At 43.1% G+C, this 19,817-nt stretch overlaps 1 protein-coding gene across 1 annotated transcript in view; it reads right to left on the bottom strand.

The window, feature by feature from the left end:
* adamtsl4 (ADAMTS-like 4) overlaps positions 1-19,817 on the bottom strand; it is a 39,665-nt gene that overhangs the window by 16,727 nt on the left and 3,121 nt on the right. Inside the window, exons 4-6 of the mRNA XM_037783762.1 lie at positions 15,916-16,493; positions 14,339-15,047; positions 1,245-1,347 (exon numbers count right to left, since the gene is read on the bottom strand). Of these exons, the coding sequence (XP_037639690.1) occupies positions 1,245-1,347; positions 14,339-15,047; positions 15,916-16,493 (1,390 nt within the window). The remainder of the gene's footprint in view (positions 1-1,244; positions 1,348-14,338; positions 15,048-15,915; positions 16,494-19,817) is intronic.

Genomic DNA, 19,817 nt, shown 5'->3' on the forward strand with positions numbered 1-19,817 from the left:
TTGTGGGCCGTAAAACCAAAACCATTAGCCGAAAGATGCTAAAATGCTCAAAGTGCAGAGTCGGGTGAGATTTCTCCGTGGGTTTGTCGCTATGAGAAAGTCTTTCAGCGTTTTTATCCTGTCATTCTTCATAACATCTTATTTATGTTACATGCTCTATAGCGTTTTTAGCTTTGCGTATGGTTTATATTTGGACAACTGTGTTATGTGTATATTAAGACAGAATCAAACCAAACTACTGTATGTGGTTGGTGTTGCTGATCTAGTGTATCTGGCTCTAAACTCTCTGATAGACACATACATAAACATACATTCACAAACACCTCTCCACATACTATTGGAGATCCATTAAGCCACTCATCTACAGTACAAGCACACTCGCCAATACGTTCATACTGTAAATACACAGAGGCTTGTACACATAGATCTAAAGTGTAATGACAAATGCCGCTGATATCATCCCACAGCTGTGTTTCTCTCGACTCTCTTTCTCTTCCCCTCCTCCAATCTCTCACTCCCAAAACCCCATGCTTGTAATATTCTCTCTATCCACCATTCCTCAAATATCTGTTTAGTGTTTTCTCTCTCTCTCTTTCCCCCCAGCATTGAAAAACAAAGATAAATAGACACAATCTCCACTGAGCTGAACTATTGTACACTTAACACGAAAGCAAACAAACACACGGACACGCTCACGCACACACACGTTACGGAGAAACAAAGACACACAAGCCACGTTGTCTCCCTGTGCTCCCAGTGGCCATGTGACAAAACACTTGCATCCCATCACCTCTCACCTCCCCGTCTCTGTCTCTCTCTCTTTCTTTCTTTATCTCACTCAGTAGGAATCTGTGAGCTTAGTCAGAGCTAGGAGGAGAAGCTTGGCAGGAGAGGGAGGGAGATGTTGGACAAACGAGAGGAAAATGAGAGTGTTTTTGTGCAAAGAATAAAAGCAGCTTGAGTTCCAGTCATTCTCTTTTCCTCTTGACGCCCGCCACCCTCGACGCTACATGTGCTGCAGGCCAATGAGAGGAGGGATTGTGGTGGGCTGGGCATGCAGCGAAAGGCCTGCCAACACACACTAATACCACAGCAACATTTAACTCACTTAATCACACATTTTACTGACGCTTCCCCCCCCACCACCTTCCCCTCTCCAAGCATTTAATTCTCGCAATAAGCCAATTATCACATTGAAGCACTGTGCAGCTAAACCCTTAACTACCGTGTGTGTGTTCACTCACCCTCAGTGAAAGGTTCCCAGTCGTAGAGGCGACCCATGAACTCCTGGGTGTTAAAGGCTGTACACTGCTCAGCTCTGGACTCCAACGCACCTCCTCCACACACCTGGAGGACAGAAAACACAGGGAGGAGACAGAGAGTTTAAAAATGCAGTGCCACACGTTGAACTCATATGAAATCATCCAGCTATTAAACTGGCTTTTGTTTCTCACCTAGTCCCTGGAGAAGTAAGGGTGGAGTGGACTGTTGTGAGGAAAATGCAAAGGAAAAACAGCCAATAAAGAAGGAGAGAATTAATTTGAGATCATAGAGGTAAGTGCAAGTGCGTCATACCTGTGCACACACACACACAAACAACACACACACACAACACACACACACACAGACACTGACACACACAACACACACACACACAGAGTCTCCACGCTGCTTTTGGCAGCCAGCGAGAGTACAGCATTAGAACCATATGGAAATAATAGATTTTTTGGAAGCGGCTGCAGCGAACATAAATCCACCGTGGCTTTCAGTGCATGACCACAGAATGTGCGTGTGCGTGTTTGTGTGTGCATGTGTGTGTATGAGCACATGTCCAGCTTGTGCTCGTCGAAGCAGAGTCCTTATGGAGCCGTACGGTGGAAAGAGTTTTAGCATACCTGCACTAAAACGACAGCTGAAACATCAGGCAGACACGACCCTGCTGCTTTATACTGTACTGACCATAACTCACATGGCCCCGGTCCGGTGGGACACACACACACATACACAGACACACTTACATACTTGTACTGTTCTTGAGTATTTCCCTGTTATGCTACTTTATACTACACTACACTATCGAGGGAAATAGTGAACTTTAAAGCCATGTTGGTCGGTTCACTACTTTAGTCCAGACTGAAATATCTCAACGACTATCAGATGGGTTGCCGTGGAGTTTACTACATATATTCATGTTCCCCAGATGACCCCAGGTGATCCCCTGACTTTTTGTTTAGCAGCACCATCACATCATAAACCACAAATTTCAATTTAATTTAAATACCTGCAAATCTAATGGCATTCCCATCAGCCTCAGCTATAGTTTGTGTTTACTGCTAATAAGCAAATGTTAGCATGACGCTAACATGCTAAAAAGATAGTGAACATGGTAAACAACATACCTGCTATACACCAGCATGTTAGCATTGTCACTGTTAGCTAGCGGTAGCTTCATTTTTAACAGACAGATAGAAGAGTGGCGACTGAGCGTATTTCCCAAAGTGTCAAAATATTCCTTTAAAGGTACAGTATGTAGGATTTGACGACATCTAGTGGTGTGGTTGCAGATTGCAACCAACTCAGTACCCCTCCACTCACTGCACCCTTGCCAAGATTGCAGTAACGTGAGCCGCCGAGTGCACCACGATAACGCCGTTTGCTCAGAAGCCATCCTTACCATAATAACACTACTTTAGGAGCAACAGAAGTCAGACGGCAGCTGGCGGTACCACAGTTTTACACTCAGCGGTTCATGTCACCGCAGTTTCACAAGCATGTACTCGGAGAACTACGGTGGCCTTCAGATAACATAAAAACGTGAAAGGCTCTTTCTAGAGCCAGTAGTTTGGTTTGTCCGTTCTGGGCTACTGTAGAAACATGTCGGACTCCGTTAAGAGGACCTGCTCCCTATGTAGATATGAAGGGCTCATTCTAAGCTAACGAAAACAAAACGGTTCTTAGTTTCAGGTGATTATACATTAATGAAAACATAGTTATAAATATTATAGTCAATTTCTGCTAATATCTTAATACCAAAATATTACACACTGTACCTTTAAGTACATTTTGTTGATTGTACTTTTATTTAAGTAACGTTTTTAATGCAGGACCTTTACTTATAATGGAGTATTATTACATTGATGTACTTTTACTTGAGTAAAGGATCTGCATATTTCTTCCACCGCTGCACACAGACATTCATCAGGTATCATTACTGTGGGAAGCCACATCCATCCCTGAGTTTACAGGCCTCTCAGATACAGCTGGCTCAAACACACACTCACACACTCTTGCATGCTGCACACAGAGCTCTCAGATTTCCTTCTAACTCTAATCTCTGTCAGCTCCACAATCATCTTGTCTTTCACTCCTCTCTTTCTTTGATTTTTTCCTCTTGTCTTTTTTTTTTTGTGGATCTCTCTCCACTCGCACAGCTGTCACAAACAGCTGGAAAGTTCCTAGTCACTCATCTGGGGAGACGAGAGCAAGGGAGTAGTCGAGTTTATACACACTCAAACGCACACACGGATCGACTGTTCCCATGTGAACCAGCCTCTGTGACAAAGTGTAACTAAATCACTCTCATGGATAAACCGTCAAAGCATGCACTCATTGACATTGGCCTTACTGGATTTCACGCTTTCACTGTGTTATGTGTGAGTCAAGGAATGTATGTCGCCGTCATGTCACAAGGCACTTATAAGGATCATCTGTTGTTTCCCTTCTAGCGGAGTGTGAAGCCAGCCCATGAAACTTTATGTGGTACGCTCCGGCGCAGTTTCACACTGCTGAAACAGACTTATTTATGTGTTATTTATGGGCGATATGCTATATTCTGGTTCAAGCTGAATACATATGTGTGCAGGGGGGCGCTTGAGGGTCAGAGTACGTATGTGACCTGATGTTTTCAAGTATAAACCTTGTAAATCTGCCCGGACGCGTGTGTGAAATTTGGTTGGTAATGGTTGTAAATATTTCTGCACGACATAAACAGGTCGTGACCCATTTCAAACAGGATAGTGTCTGTGTATCTGTGCACGTGTGTGCCTGTAAGACCATAAACAATGAGTGGACAACAACCTGAATCACACACAAGGATGGTGTGTGTGTGCAGCTATGGGACGTTACAGTACAGTCAAAAAGAAAGAGCTTGAATAAGACAAAAAGACAAAAACAGGAATGTGAAATGAAAGGAAGAGAATGCATGTAAAAGTGTGTGCATTCATGCGATGGTGATTGTATGACCGCTACGGGGCGAATGGTTTCTCCTCCCAAAAGAGAGTTTAGGGTGTGTAAAAACATCGGGCGGCTAATGGACTGAAAGGAGGACGGAGGGAGGGGAGGTGAAGTGAGAGTAGAAAACTGGTGTTTCATGGTTCTGGAGGAGAATCAGTGTGTTATTGTAAGGACTTTGGTGGTCCCTCATTTACTATGAGTGCAGGGTTGAGGGGGGTCTCCCCATAACCGTGAACAGAAGGAGTGGTGACAGAGGGGGAGAGAAAGGGAGCGTGGTCGTTATTGAATGGGCCGAGGACGGGAGAGAAAAGAGAGCGATGGCTTTTACAGAAGTAAAATACTTAAAGAGAGGAGTTGATGGAGGGAGAGAAAGGTGGTGTCTGTGTGGTGATGAGGGAAAGGCAGCGAGGATGAGTCTGAGCTTGTGGATCAAATCAAAACACTGAAACCACAAGTACACTCCAAACAGTCAAAACCATTCACTCATGTAGCAACATTCAAAAAATGTTTTTAAAAGATTTTGTTACTTGCCTCACGCCAGTTTATTAAGCTGTGTAAGAGCGCTGTAAGTAGGCCTAGATAACACTGGAAGACTTTTAAGAATTTGTAATATCTCTTTGGATTCATCATGACAGTTGTCTTTATTAGATTATTTTTTGGGCTTTTAGCCTTTTATTTTTGTCACTAGAGATATAGACAGGAAATGAGGGAAGAGAGATGTTCAACAAAGGTCCCAGACTGAAATCAGTGAAATGCATCTTAACCACTAAGTTAACAGGACACCAAAGTTATTATTTCTGGCTTTTCATCAATAAGGCTGCGTATCAAACCTCAATACTTTTTTGGTTCTGGCCGAAATATATTCATATCACAGAATATAAAAAATTGTAGACAGGCATCACATGTCTATCTTGTTTATGCCTTTCTCGGTTCCAGATTTAAATCCACATTTTGCTAATTTTTTAATGATTTTATTTTGTTCGGCTGCTTGTGCTTAGAAAACATTTAAACCTGCAGTAGGCAGTATATTTTTGGCATCATTGGGCAGAAACTCCATAATAACCTTTCAGCATATTGTAATTCAAGTTCTCTGAGAGAAAACTAGACTTCTGCTCCTCCTCATGGCTCTGTTTTCAGGCTTTAAAAAATCTAGCCTGTGACAGAAGACTTTGACCAATCACAGGTTATTTCAGAGAGAGAGAGAGCGTTTCTATTGGCTGTTCATTCAACGGAGGCAGCTGTCAATCACTCGCGAACTCCGATCAAACGGTCAAACTAGGCAGCGCTGATCAAATATGAATCAATATTCTGTTACTCTAATGCCTATTTCTCACCTCAAATGTTTTCAGAGACATTTGTAGTGTACTGTTTAGCTGTAAAATAAGAAAGTTTGCTCCGACTGGCGGGCGGTGCTTGGTATTTCCTCAACTGATCTCAACATGGCTGCCAGGTCACAAACTTTCTCATTTAGAAATAGGCATTACAGTAACAGAATATTGATTCATATTTGATCAGCGCTGCCTAGTTTGACCGTTTGATCGGAGTTCGTGAGTGATTGACAGCTGTTCAGAGACGGCAGGCTCCAGATCAGCTCTGATTGGTTGTTTCCCTCCAGTCTGTGAAATCTTACAGATGCCATTAGGAGCACCGGAAGACACAGAGGCACATGATTTTTTTCAGATTACCTGTCTCATACACTACTGTCAGGATATAGTGACCGTTTTATAAAAATAACATTTTTCAATCATATTTGCTCCATTTCTACCCACTGCAGCTTTCACATTTGAGAACTTCAGCTTCTTTTGTTAAATAAAATTAGATTTTTTTGTAGAGAAACATGTTAATATTTCTCAAAGTAGAATTGGGCATTGGTACCCAAACTCAGGTATCGTACCGATGTTGGTACCGAGAAGTGTGACAGAATACCCAGCCATATTTAGAGCGTAAATAATTAATTGACTATTGGAAATTACTTAATTAACAAAAATAATTTCTAGTTGTCCTTGTCGTTGTGTTTTTACACTCTTCTGTGTTAATTTTCCTTTTGGTTAATATTGTTTAAAAATTATAGTGTCTTCGAATTTGGGTCTTGTTTTTGAAGTTCTGGTTATCATTTACACTCCACATGGCAATGAATCCGTTATGATAACATTATAATAGCTCACTGCGGTAATGACTGAGTTCCGGGAACACTGATACTGCATCACAACAATAAAGTCCAACAGTGTAAGAAACACAAGGACAGGATGTAAACAAGCCGACAGATTACAGTATCCGGATTACACAAAACCACTTAAGAGGTGAAAGCAAAAGTAAGCGTAAACAAAACGTTACTAATAATCTTTCATTGCACAGGAAGACCAGAGTCGAATCAACAAGTCTGTAGACTTTGATGGATGTTTACAACGGACAGTTTGGGAAACTTGCCTTCGTTTTCTCTTCCAAATAAGTTTAGCTAACCTGGGGGTTTGTTAAAATAAATCCGTATGTTTGTGTTTCTTGCTCTGCTGGATCTTTAAATGATTTCTCCTGTGGTTGCTAATAAAAAAAATAGTAAACTAAGACCCAAGAAGTTGTTTAACACCAGGGTTCTCACAACTCATGTCTAAATACAACCAGAGCACCTGAAACTTAAAGCTGCTGAAAGGCTTCTTTATCGGTATGTAAACACCACAGAAGCATGAAGTGAAAGATATAAAAAGTGGCTGCTACTGACTGACACGCTGAAAGAGTTGAAGATGGAGAGCAGCAGAGAGCAGGTGAAAGAAAAGTGAATGCAGCTGAAGTCAGTGTTTTTGTACGGGAGCTGTGAAAGCTACAGATGTGTTTTACAACCAGGGAGAGGGCAGGAGAGAAAAAGGTCTGTGGGCAGTATATAGGAGCATGTGAAGGACGAGGGGGGTTACTGCCTGAGGGCTAAAAGCTTTGTTCTGTGTGCACACACACACAAAAATGCCACACACACACATATAAACACACACAAGTCCATCCTGGTCACACATAACACGCTTGCTTGAAACACAAACACGGACCAGGGCAAGACTAATGAGTTTTGAGGAGGAACAGATTTTCGAGGAAAGAGGGAACCTTCACCACACGTATGTTTCTGCAGGGAAAGCCCAGGTGACGCGTCGTCATTTCTCAATGCACGTCTCTGCCTGCGCAGCTGGCCTTATCGCCTCAACACCACATACAGGTTAAGGCTGGCCGGTCATTCCTGGAGCATTACCGCGACATAACACAGACAAAACAAGTGACCGCTGGCCCCCGCTGCCATAAATCAACACACTGCCGGGACTAATCACCGTATGCATGCACACAAATCCGTGACATATGTTAATAAGCGTGTGTATGTGTTTGTCTGCGAGCGATTAACATTCTCTGGCTAATCTTGTGACCGGGGCCGTGTGTCGGCGCTTTGCAGGACACCACCCAGCTCTCAGCCTTGACCCAGAGGAGGGGAGATTCAGGAGTCTCCCAGAGGAAACGCTGCTCATCTATCAACGACTGAAGGAGGCCCCGTGCTGCGCGAGACGAACAGCAAGAACTGTCGCTGTTATTCTCGGGAGGAATTTGAGTTTGAGCCTCAACAACAACTTCTAGGCAAAGAAAAGACAAGAAGAAGAGAAGAAAATACTAGATAAACACTGTAACCACAAGATCAATAAATGAAACCAGAAGTATGCTCGAAGGCACTGAAAATGACCGTCTTTCCATGTTTCACTTTCCATGTAGCAGCTCTACAAACCCACATCTTATTTCTACAAACCAGAACAGTGATAACTCTTGATTTCACACATATTTTCATAATAAGAAGGGTGCGTGCGTGTGAGAGAGCGAGAGCGAGGTAGGAGGTGTGGACAGCTACGCTCTTCGTTCCCAGGGCTCATTTTTATCAACAGTTCCAAAAGTCTGCACTGAACTATGTAAAAGAGCTTTAACTGTCGACAGTAATGCTGCTTCCTCTGCCGGGAAACTTCTGCAACTGGATCTGAAATTGCAAAAGTTGGACTCCGTGAATTCAAATCATTCCTGCAGAAACTGCGTGCTCTGTTTACACTGTCCTCTGGCTGCCGATGCTTTGGTTGTTCTTAATGAGGCTTTCATGGAGAGAGGAACAGTTCAACATTTTGAGAAATACACTTCTTCGCTTTCTTGCTGAGAGTTAGATGAGAAGATTGATACCGCTCTGGCATTTGTCCGTTAAATACAGACTGTATATAAGAAGTGGACGTAGTCACCGTGACGCCACCCATTGGTTTGTGGACTGCCTTTTGATGTCCCGAGTTTGGCACTTTGGCCGTCGCCATTTGGGATTTTTGCAACCAGGAGTGACACGAGAGGGTGGAGCTAAGTACAACCGAACGCTGAATAACACATTTTTAAGCAACCAAAATATTACTATTAACTTTCATGAACTGAAAACACACTGTGAAAGGGTTAAAGTTCTAAGGCAAAAACACGGACAACTCCCAGACCGGACAACACCGTGGTAGTGACCTGACAATCACAAGGTAGCCACGCCCTAAAGCATATCCTGCTTTATGGTCTATTTTACTCTAAATGGGACCATAATTTACGAAATGAACATCATGCTGTATTGAAGAAGACTTGAAACTAGTGATTGAGACCATAAACTCATGTTTATAATGTTTACTGAGGTAATAAATCAAGAGAGAAGTAGGCTCATTTTCTCATAGACTTCTATACAATCAGACTTCTTTTTGCAACCAGAGGAGTCGCCCCCTGCTGGCTGTTAGAAAGAATGCAGGTTTAAGGCACTTCCTCATTGGCTTCACCTTTCAAAACCGGAGGTTGACCACTGGTTAAATATAAGGCCACAACCAGTAGCTGGTTAGCTTAGCTTAGCTTAAAGACTGAGAACTGAAGTGTAAAAACAACTCATTGTGATTTTACAGGCGTTTATGTGCTAGACTACTTCCTGGAGTCTTCTGTTTTCACACTTCAGTTCTTGCTCAGATTTAACATTGGTGAAAAGTGAGTGAGAGGAAAAGCAGAAAGGGATGAAAAGGAACATGAAAGATGAAAACGCAGCACACAGGAGCTGAAATAAACCGACTTTAACAAGCAGAGGCACCTGGTCTTTGTAGAGAAGCAGGTAGGTCTGCTTGTTAAAGTACTGAAGCAAAGAAAACACAGATCAGTGTAAATGAACCAGTCTGGTTGAGTGTTTGCGTGTGTGTTTGAGTCCCAGAAACAAAAACATCTGGGCCGGTTCCACACTTCATGAGAACAACAGTAAGCGTGGCAGCGTCTGCATATAGTTATTAGAGCTGAGGAGTGTGGCTCCGTGCTGATAGACGTAATAATATATTTCCTGTGTAACTACGGCTGTGTAATGACAGACTGTGATTAGGTCATCTGACTCTTGCTGCGGCAGCCTGAAGCCATGTTAGTGTGTAGCGTAGGCACAACACAAACTCCTCAGGTTTCACTACAGGAGCGAGGTCAATGACAGTTTTGTGTGTGTGTTTAAAGTGTTGCGTATTATAAGGTATTATGTCTGCTCAAGAGGTTTGGTGTCAGAAGTGGTTGGATGGGAACAATGAAGTCAGAGGTTCTTCAATAATATTTGAATGTTATATCCCACATTTATATATGTTTAGTCTGACTCTTTTTGCTAGGGCACCGTCGCTGCATCCCTGGCTTGGTGCCGCCCAAGATGATTGTGATTGTTTTCAAGAAACAAACAAGCTAGAGGCGTTTTTTCCCCCTATAGCAGATGAGAAAAGAGAGCCAGTACGTAGAGTGTGTGTGTACATGGGAAGTGAGTGGTGAAGCAAGAGAGAGAGAGCAGCGGCGACGGTAGCGTTATTTTCTCCAGACCAAGCAGGAAAGGTTAACAGTGTTTGGTTTGTCCGCCCTGTGTGCCTTTTCGCTCTTTAAACTACGTCACCACACTCCAGGAGCACTTTCTCTGAGCGTCTTGTTGCAGATGGGTTTGTAGTTACTTGAAAGCCTGGTGCGTCTCATACAGGCGCTATAGGCTGCCTTGTGTGTTGGTATCACACGCCAAATGGCGTAACAAAACGTCTGTATTTTACGCCCTGGTAATGAGAACGCGCTGTCATTTTTCAAGCAAATATATGTGTGTGAGAGAATTTACTGCTTTTCTGTCATAAATCAATGTAAACTGATTATTTTGGGCTTTTGGACTGTTTGTTGGACAAAACATTTAAAATTTGGGCTCTTTTTCATATATTTTTTTAATTTCATAGATTAAATAATTTAGATATTAATTTTAAAAAATCATCGTCTGCAAAGTACCGCTTAACGCTCAAAGCAATCATTGCAGGTGACTCAGATGAATAGATCAACATTTTCCCCTCCGTCCCCTATTGGAAATGACGCCCTTGTGTTTGTCGTATGGTGAACTGCTACCTACGTACATGCGTCCTAAATCCACATGCTCCTGATGTCGCGTCACTTGCTGTCGCAGAGGAACGCACTGTTAGAGATTCTTGGCAAATATTTACTCTAAAGAGGAGGACAGAGAGACGAGAGGGAATGCTTAGAGAGTCATCCAAATCAAAGACTTGAGAAAGGACGGGACAGGAAGAGGAGTGTGTCTTTCTGGTAAATGTCAAGCTGGTGTGTCTCTTGTTTTTTTTGTTTTCAGGCAGCTCTTCTCGAATTCCACCTTTTCCCCCCCTCTCCCTCTGACAGAATAACTTCTCCTCTTGTTACACTCTGCGCTCCCTCACACAAAGACACACACTTTTCCATGAATCGCTCTCTTCCTCTGACTCAAACTTCCTCTTCTCTTCCTGCAGAACCTTTTTCTCTCCATCCCGCTCTATTTGTTGTGGACCTTCCCTCCCTTTTACTCCTCTGTCTCCACCACTAACAGGACAGCCTTCGACCTACCACACTCGTCCTCACAGCCTTCATCTCCATTCCTTCTCGGCCTCTATCCCCCTCCCCACCTTTTCTCTCCCCTCGCCCTTTAGCTCGCCCTCCCACTACTGTGTGCAGATTTTCTAAAAACAGTACTCTCTTTCACTACTACTTAACTGCGTCACTTCCTGCACTCTAACAACACACATCTCACACACACACACACACTCTTCCCCTTTTGCCCTTCTCGTTTCCTCTGTCCCTCTCTTGGTTCCCCACTTGCTTCTACGCAACAGTAAAAACACACACATACACACAGCCAATCACACTTGTGATGGGCCTCAGGCGTGGTGTGTTATGACAAACACACCTAATACATAATAGGATGTGTCACACTCAGTCTGGCTCACTCCCTCAATCACACACACACACACACACATATATACGGCACATACAAGCCCGGGCAAAGTCCTGCATTCATCAGCACTGAAACTTATATTTAAACAATGAAAAGACATATAAAAATGTGGACCCTGCAGGAGCGAACACGGGTAAAACGGAGGCTAATGTTGGGTAAATATGTAACCCAATGAGTCAGGCTGAGCCGTCACAGGACTGCTATTAGCACTGCTGGCACACACAGGGCGAGTACTCTGCCAGCTACTAAATCTGTTTTAACATGGGGGACTATCACACACAGCCGGGCAGAGACTGAAAGAAAGAAAGAGGGAGATGAAAGAGGGCAAGAGAGGCTGCCAAATGATCTAAAGAGAGAAAAGTCAAGAGCTCACGAGTGCCAACCTGGCCTCGAATTCAAGTGTCTCCTTCCCCCTCGTTGAGAGCCAGTTGTGGAAACAACGTGAGAGTGAAAATGTATAAGTGTGTAGGTGTCTGCGTGTGTGTGGTATTTAACTTTAATCTTATCATCTCCTCCGACACTCTCACTTAAGACGGACCTGCTACAAGAGGTCTGCTGGAATAAATAACCGGGTCACATGTCACTGTGAGTATTTTAGTCCCCACGATCAAATCTTAAAACGGCCTATGGATCAGTTTCCTTCTGTTTATCTCATTCGTCTGAGCCTCCATCCATCACGTGCGATATCTCTCACATGGATAATCGATTTACATGAAATTCGAGCATGAATGATGCTTTCTCACCACTGCATGTTTAAAAATAGCACTGAGATATGCCCAAGAGAGATGACACGTCATATTGAGGTTTGTTTTGTTTCTATCTATCTAGGTGTTGGTATTGTTTAAAAAGTTTTGCTTGAATAACCAATACAAGTTTGGGTCCTCATACCCAATAATACTATTTTTCGATAACCTAAATATATTAACATAAATAATTACATTACATTACAATTACATAAACATGTTAAATGCAGCTGTACAAGGGCTTTGCACAAACTAAAATATCACAGTGTGAAATTTGCAAATTTATGATTTAAACTAAATTAACCTTTACAACTGTCCGGCTAACCAACACCGGCAGAAATGTCGATTAATGTGTGTTGTCCATATAAATAAAGTAAATTAAAGAAAATCAAATCAGACAGTAAGTACCAACTAGGGCTGTCATGATATCAGATTTTCACAACACAAATATCGTGGCCACAAGAATTTACGATAATGATATTATCACAATATCTATAGAAAATTTGAAGAGAAAAATAATAATTATGCTTTCAGTCAAATTCATATTTAAATTAGTTTATTGTGCGTTTTGTCTCTTTTGGCAAATTAATTACACTCAAAATACAGGAGGTGGAGATTTTGAGGCATGATTGCGGTGATGAAGCATGATTTAAGAGGCGCTGGTTTATTTACACAATATTATCATATCTGTATTATTAACATGAAATCAATATTTCATTTATTAAAATCACGATTATCGTTAATACCGGTATATCGCGACACCCTTGTATCAAGCTATGCCAACTTTCAGCGCAGGACAGTTTTGATCCTTGATGCTACAGCAGGTATAATGCATAACATCCACATATCTGTTATGTTTTGCCTCACTACAACAAGTTATCGTCCCAAGCTGCAATTGCAGGTGTTCAATTTTGCGCTTGAAAATGAAAACACATTCAAGCATGAAGTCTGTGACTTTCCACATGTTTTCCCTCTCTCCGGGGACAAGAATTGATTGATGTTTTAAAAAATGGCAAAGATGGTGGAAGGTTGTGTGAAAGCCTGCTGTTAATTTGAAGCAGCCATTGCAAAAAGGTGGAGAATGTGCAAACTACTGCTGGGCTGATGCAGCTGATTTAGGTTAACATGTGTGAAATGTGTCACATGTGTAAATGCCAGGAGGACAGGTGCCGCCTAAAAATGTCTAACGTCCTGGATTTCATACCTTAAAATATCCCACCATACCAATAGATCCAGAATACTAACAATAGATCAATTAAACATTGTAGATACTATCTCTTGGAGAAACACCGGATCACTAAAAACTCTTTATCCACGATATTCACTCTCAATCTCACATTTAATTGAGTGAAATCAAGCGTGGCATTCCTGTCTCAGTGAAACCTGAGTCACTGCGAGTATGTCAACCTCAGTTTCTCACCTGTGTGTCGAGGCCCGTCTGAAGCGACCGGCCTGTCTGTGTCTCAGGCGGCTCTCTTTGGCAGCACGTGCGCTGGCTTTGCTACTGATAATGCTCGCACTGAGCCGCGCTGAGAGGTATGCAGCAGGTCGCAACCCAAATCATCACTGCAGGCTCCGAGCCAGACAGGACATTACAGCGATACACACACACATTAACACACACACACACACACCAACATGCAGGTTCTGGCACGTATTTATACTATACACGTATGTTCAATCAGTCGCAAAGACACGTGTATAGCTTCACAACGGAGGTGTGTATTCTGGTTGCGACCCAGAATACACACACGCCTTGGAGCTGCGGAGGCAGTTGCAGTCAGTTTCCATCCGATTGCTCAAAGACAAGCAGCTAGTGTTGGAGCTAGGGAATGATCTACCTATCAAATATACTCTGCTGACCTTCAACTCCTCGGTTTATGCCCGCCTAACTGCTCCCCTCAACACACTGCATGCATATAAATCAAGCATGACTGCATGCTGAATAAAGCAGAGGAGAGCAGGGGACATGTACACTGAGGAGCTGGTGTGAAAGTGAACTACTGTGATTATTAAAAGGGTGTGAAGCCAGTGGATTTAGTGGATTATTTATTTTGGTTCTGGGGTTTATGGGTGAAGATCTTACCTGTGAGAAGCACCTGCGGTACTCCTTCTCTGGCCCGGAGCATCTGTAGACTTGAGGAGCTCCTCTTCCTCCATCCCTGCCTGATTCCACTCCCAGGTGCGGGATTTGGGCGTGTTGCAGAGGGTAGATGTCGCCATTGGGTTGGATGTGCGGGCTGAAGCCTGGGTGGGGGTCCCGGTCTCTGTGCATGGGGCGGTGGAGAGGAGAAGAAAAGGGCGACGTGACGGCAGGGGAGTTTGGGTTGGAGAGAGGAGGAATGGGAGGAGGCGGTGCGGTGACAGTGTGCCAGTCAAACCGGTGGCGGTTGGGTTGCAGAGATGCTGGTGGGGAGCGTGCGAAGGTTCGAGAGGGTGGCGCTCGCTCTCTTGCCCTCCCGTGATCTGTGTTAGTTTGCGGGGGTCGGTCAACGCGGTGGCGTTGTGGGTTGCCTGTTGTGGTGGTGGTCGTCGTGGGAAACTCCTCAGCAGCAGGCACCTCAGTGATCTCCTCTTCCTCCTCCTCACGCCTCCCTGCATCTCCGTCGTCTCCATCACTCCCCGTCTCCTCTTCCTCTTTCCTGTTGTTCTCTACGTCATCGTCATTGAGTCCAGGTGATGTGTCAGCGTCAGTGCCGTTAGCAGTGTGGCGAGCCTGCCGGTTTGGACGATGCAGAGGCAGAGAGAACGGGACCCTGCCGTACCCAAACTGACCTGGACGAATGGCGGAAGACCTGCGAGTCAAAAAGGAAGAAAAAAACGGAAAAGGGAAGTAATTAGAGAGGAAGATTTACAGATGGTCAGAAAGAGCCAGAAGCAGCGACAGAGATAAAGAAAACAGAAAGACATTGCAGATACAGTTCATGTTAGCTGTCCAATATAATCATAACCGACATTGAGCCAGCAGACTGTGGTGAGCGGGCAGAGTAATGCACTGACTGTTTGTATGAGAAAAGCCAGAAGTAATGATGTAATAACACAGCAGATACCAGTTATGGGCATAACTCCAACTCCCAACACTCAAAACATCATAACAAGCCCTCTCTAATGCCTAAACAATGTCAGCACTTTAACTAACGGCACCTCAATGAATCTTGAGCATGTACACCAAATGGTACTCTGAGGAATCTTTTATTTTGGTGACGTCTTTGTCGATAAGTCATCGCTGTTTCTATGTTACAGTTCCCAGAGATCACAGAGGCTTTAGGCCAGGTCATCAGTATTTTATTGCCAGCAATGCAAAATTCCCTTCCTGGAAGTTATTTTCCTGGAAAAGATCAACTCAGGGTGCTCAGAAAAGCACATCCAAAAGCTTCTGTAAACTGGACAGTGATTGAATCAGTGTTTCTGTACTGTCCTTTGACTTTTGACCTTTAAGAAAACACTTGAAAATATAAGAAAATGTTGAAAATTGTTGTCTTACGAGGCCGAGTGATACCGGATTTTTGAAGTGCATACCAATATTAAAAGCATCTGATTATGATATACTGGCCTGTAAATTTATAAATCAAGAATTGTGACCAAAATACATAGATGAAAAATGTATTTATATCTGTGAGAAGCTAGGCTCTGATTGGTTAGTTTGCTTCAAGTCTCACTCACCTCCTCGCAGGCAAACCCTCCCGATTGGGGGGGGGGATCGACCTTCTGCTCCCGCCTCCTACACCCCTCGCTGCTCCTGGATTGGTCGGCCTCCTGATGGTGCGTGCTGGCTGGTTGTAGCCATGTGAAGGAGCGTGGTAGGGCGATCGGTAAACAGACACATGGTCTTGATTGGTTGGGGTGAATTCCGGCTGGTAAAACGGAGGGTTTGGATTGGCCTGTCCCGGTACAGGAGCTCCTCCTCCTCCGGCGTTGGTATTCCGATACAGAGACAACCCTGGGTTGTGATTGGTGGAGAGCGAAGGGGAGTGGTAAGGCTGGTGTTGCCCGGGGTAACGAGGAGGGTAGAAGGGGCGCCCAGGTGAGATGACAGGACCTCCGATGCCCCCGGGTAAATAACCTGCCCAGTTAGGTGGAGAGTGGGAGAGGGGAGGTGGAGGAGGAGGTATACACTTCCTGATCCTCTGTGAGACGCCCACGCCGCAGGTCTGAGAGCAGTCAGACCACTCCTCCCAGTCAGACCACACCCCCTCCACAGGCTCCGCCTCAAACACCTGTCTGGACCGTCTCCCTGCCACCTAGCACACACACACACACAAACACACACACAGAGATTACATATTGCAACTCTACCATCGGTTAAATCCAGCGGTCGCCAACCACTGAGCTGCTGACAGTACCGACCACAAGAAAACCATATGATTCTGCAAAATAATTATATCATCATTAGGGCTGAAACTAATGATTATATTTATTATCAATTAAGCCTCACATATTTTTTGTTGTTAATAGGTTAATTGTTTACGTGGAAAGTCAAAAAATGGCACAAAAAAAAACTGGAGTCCAAGGTGAAGTGTTTAATTGTTATATTTTGTTCAACCAAAAGTCCAAAACCAAAAGATAATCAGACATATGTTATATAACTGATATATAACAGATAAAAGCAGAAAAGTCTCTCATTTGAGAAGATGGAACGAGTGAATATTTGGTATTTTATCGCTATTTTTGCTTGAAAAATGACTGAAATGATAAATCGATTACCAAAATAGTTGCTGATTATTTTTCTGTTGCTTGACTTATCGGATATATTGTCTAATCGTTCCAGCTCTACTAATGATTATTTTCATTATCAATTAATCTAGTGATTGTCTTCTTGATTAATTGATTAATCGTAGGTCTATAGCATGTCAGCAAATAGCAAAGGTGCCCAGAGTCCATGGTGGCGTTTTAAAATGTATTGTTTTGTCCAACCAATAGTTTAAATTTTCAGTTTACAATCACATAAAACTAAGAAAAACAGAACAAATATTAACATTTAAGAAACTGTAACCAGTGAATTTTTGCCATTTTTGCCAACGATTGATCAATTATCAAAATAGTTGCCAATTAGTTTTCCTAATCAAATAATCAACTAATCATTCCAACTATTATAGGCTGTTTTTGCGGTATTTACCTTGAACATTTTTCCTCATCACGTCACACCGCCTCAACAACGATATACTGATTTTAAACAAGAGCTTGTCTGTTCATGAGGTAACTGATCCATCATCACCACCTTTCAGCATTCAGCAGTACAAGAACTATGTGTGAGGCCACTATGTGTACCTATGTACCTTTATCTTATTTTCTTTCATCTGGTTACCACAATAAAATACAGACCAAAAAAATATATATTTCTGTTTTTAAGCTTTAAAAAATGGTCCGCCATACTAAAACAGTTTGTAATCTCTGGTTTAATCCAGCAGCTAGATCTCTTTTCACTCCACTTCTAAGAGAAAACATTGAAAAAGTTCTTGATTTTCTGTTGCATTGTGTGAAAGTTTGATTCAAAAGTTAGTTCTCAGTATGTTTAGTACTATTTTAAAATGTTAGGGCTGAATGAAAACATTTTAGGGCAAAACATAAGTCAGTTAAAAAAAAGTTTGGCTGGTTAAAAAGGTGAACTGACTGTAACCTTAACGCTGCTGTAAAAAGGTTTAAACTGCGAGCCTTGGCAGTATTTTAAAGAAGTACTTAACTTAGCAAAAACGCTGCCATTGCAAAATCAAATATCTCTGGAGGGACTTATTTCTTCACAGTAAGTGAGTCCACTGATGAGCCGCAGTCTCGTGAGTTTCCTTCCTCCGAGGCCAAAATAAAAATCCTGAACGTTTCATAGTTCGCTCCGGCTTAGAGGAGACTCGGTCACCTGCCAGCAGCTTATGAGCAGATGGATAAACTCACTGGAGTTGGTGTCATATGAATGCGCTGCAGAAATGACACGATTGGGGCTGATCTGGCTCTGCATGTGTTTGTATATATACACGTGTGTTTGAGTGCATGTATGTGGGTGCCAGGTCAGGCTTTGATGTCTTCCTCTGTGGCTGCAGATAAATATTTCTCCTCTCATTTCATAACTGAAGCGTTGGCCTGGTTGGCACAGCGGCAAACATGAGAGCTGAACAAAAGTTTCCATTCAGAAAGAACCAAAACATAAATCTGCGCTCCACTTCCCCCCTCTCTCTCTTTGAGTGTGTACATTTGTGTGTACATGGGCAGAAATATGCAAGTAAACACGCTGTACAAACTGTTTGTAGGTTTGTGGAGAGAGAGGACAGGTGTAAGAGGCACAATTAGGTATGTGTTTGTGTTTCTATGCGTGTGCCTGTGTGCTCTGATATATTATCCAGATTCAAAGAGTTCCTGTCTCTGTCTGGGGTAAAATGGCAGGAGGGTGGGAGAAAGGAAAGAGAAAGGGGCGAGAGAGATGAGGGGGAGTCGAGGCAGACGGGCCTAATAGCTCTGAGGGTGTGTGTGTTCCTGAAGGGGAGGTGTGGTCTGTTGTAATGAGTGACATCAAACACACAGCTGCCACATAGCTGGGTACATTAATGAGCTCCGTGCAGTGACCCTGCAGCAGCCACCGCTGACCTCTTGAGCTACTGGTTAAACTCCTGCGACACTGTACTGCCAGACCTGAACCAGACAGGAGTGGAGCTGTGACTTCTGTTATTACACTTTTTAAACACATGAGCTTACTACTATGGACTCTCTCCAGCTGTGGGTCCCTTCAAAAGGACACATTCACAGGTTTTCAATTCTGTCTTAAAACAATACTGGCATGTGTACATTTAACTCTCTCAATGTGTAATTCTTCTTCTTCTCTATACTGGCAGTGAAGAGATCCAGTCCTTAACCAGTTACCAGTGGAAGAGATGGTTCTTGTTTCTCTTCTTTCTTTTAGTATTAAAAGGTACAGTGTGTAGTATTTGGTGGCATCTAGTGGTGTGGTTGCAGATTGCAACCAACTGAGTACCCCTCTGCTCACTCCTCGCTTTCCAAGACTGCGGTAACGTGAGCTGCTGAGTGCAAAACCGTGGTAACGCCGTTCACCTCTCTCAGAGGCCATTCTTACCATAATAACACTACTTTAGGAGCAACGTTCGGTCAGACGGCAGCTGGCGGTAACACAGTTTTACACTCTGCAGCTCATGTTACCGCAGTTTAACAAGTGTGTCGGAGAACTACGGTGGCCTTCAGGTAACGTAAAAACGTGAAAGGCTCTCTCTAGAGCCAGTAGTTTGGTTTGTCCGTTCTGGGCTACTGTAGAAACATGGCGGAGCAACTTGGCGGACTCCGTGAAGAGGACTCGCTCCCTATGTAGATATGAAGGACTCATTCTAAGCTAACGAAAACACAACGTTTCTTAGTTAGATTATACACTAATGAAAACATAGTTATGAATATTATATTTAATTTCTGCTAATAGATCCCCAGAAATGTTACACACTGTTCCTTTAAGAATAACTTTATTATTTGATGAGGCGCCAATCATAAAAGAGGCAATTATCTGATCATAGGCATACCTGATCATTAAGTAGCCTGTAGAGTAATATTATAGCTTCATATAATATAAAAATATC

Source organism: Sebastes umbrosus, chromosome 11 (assembly GCF_015220745.1).
Source record: "Sebastes umbrosus isolate fSebUmb1 chromosome 11, fSebUmb1.pri, whole genome shotgun sequence".
In the NCBI taxonomy this organism is placed as follows: Eukaryota; Metazoa; Chordata; class Actinopteri; order Perciformes; family Sebastidae; genus Sebastes; species Sebastes umbrosus.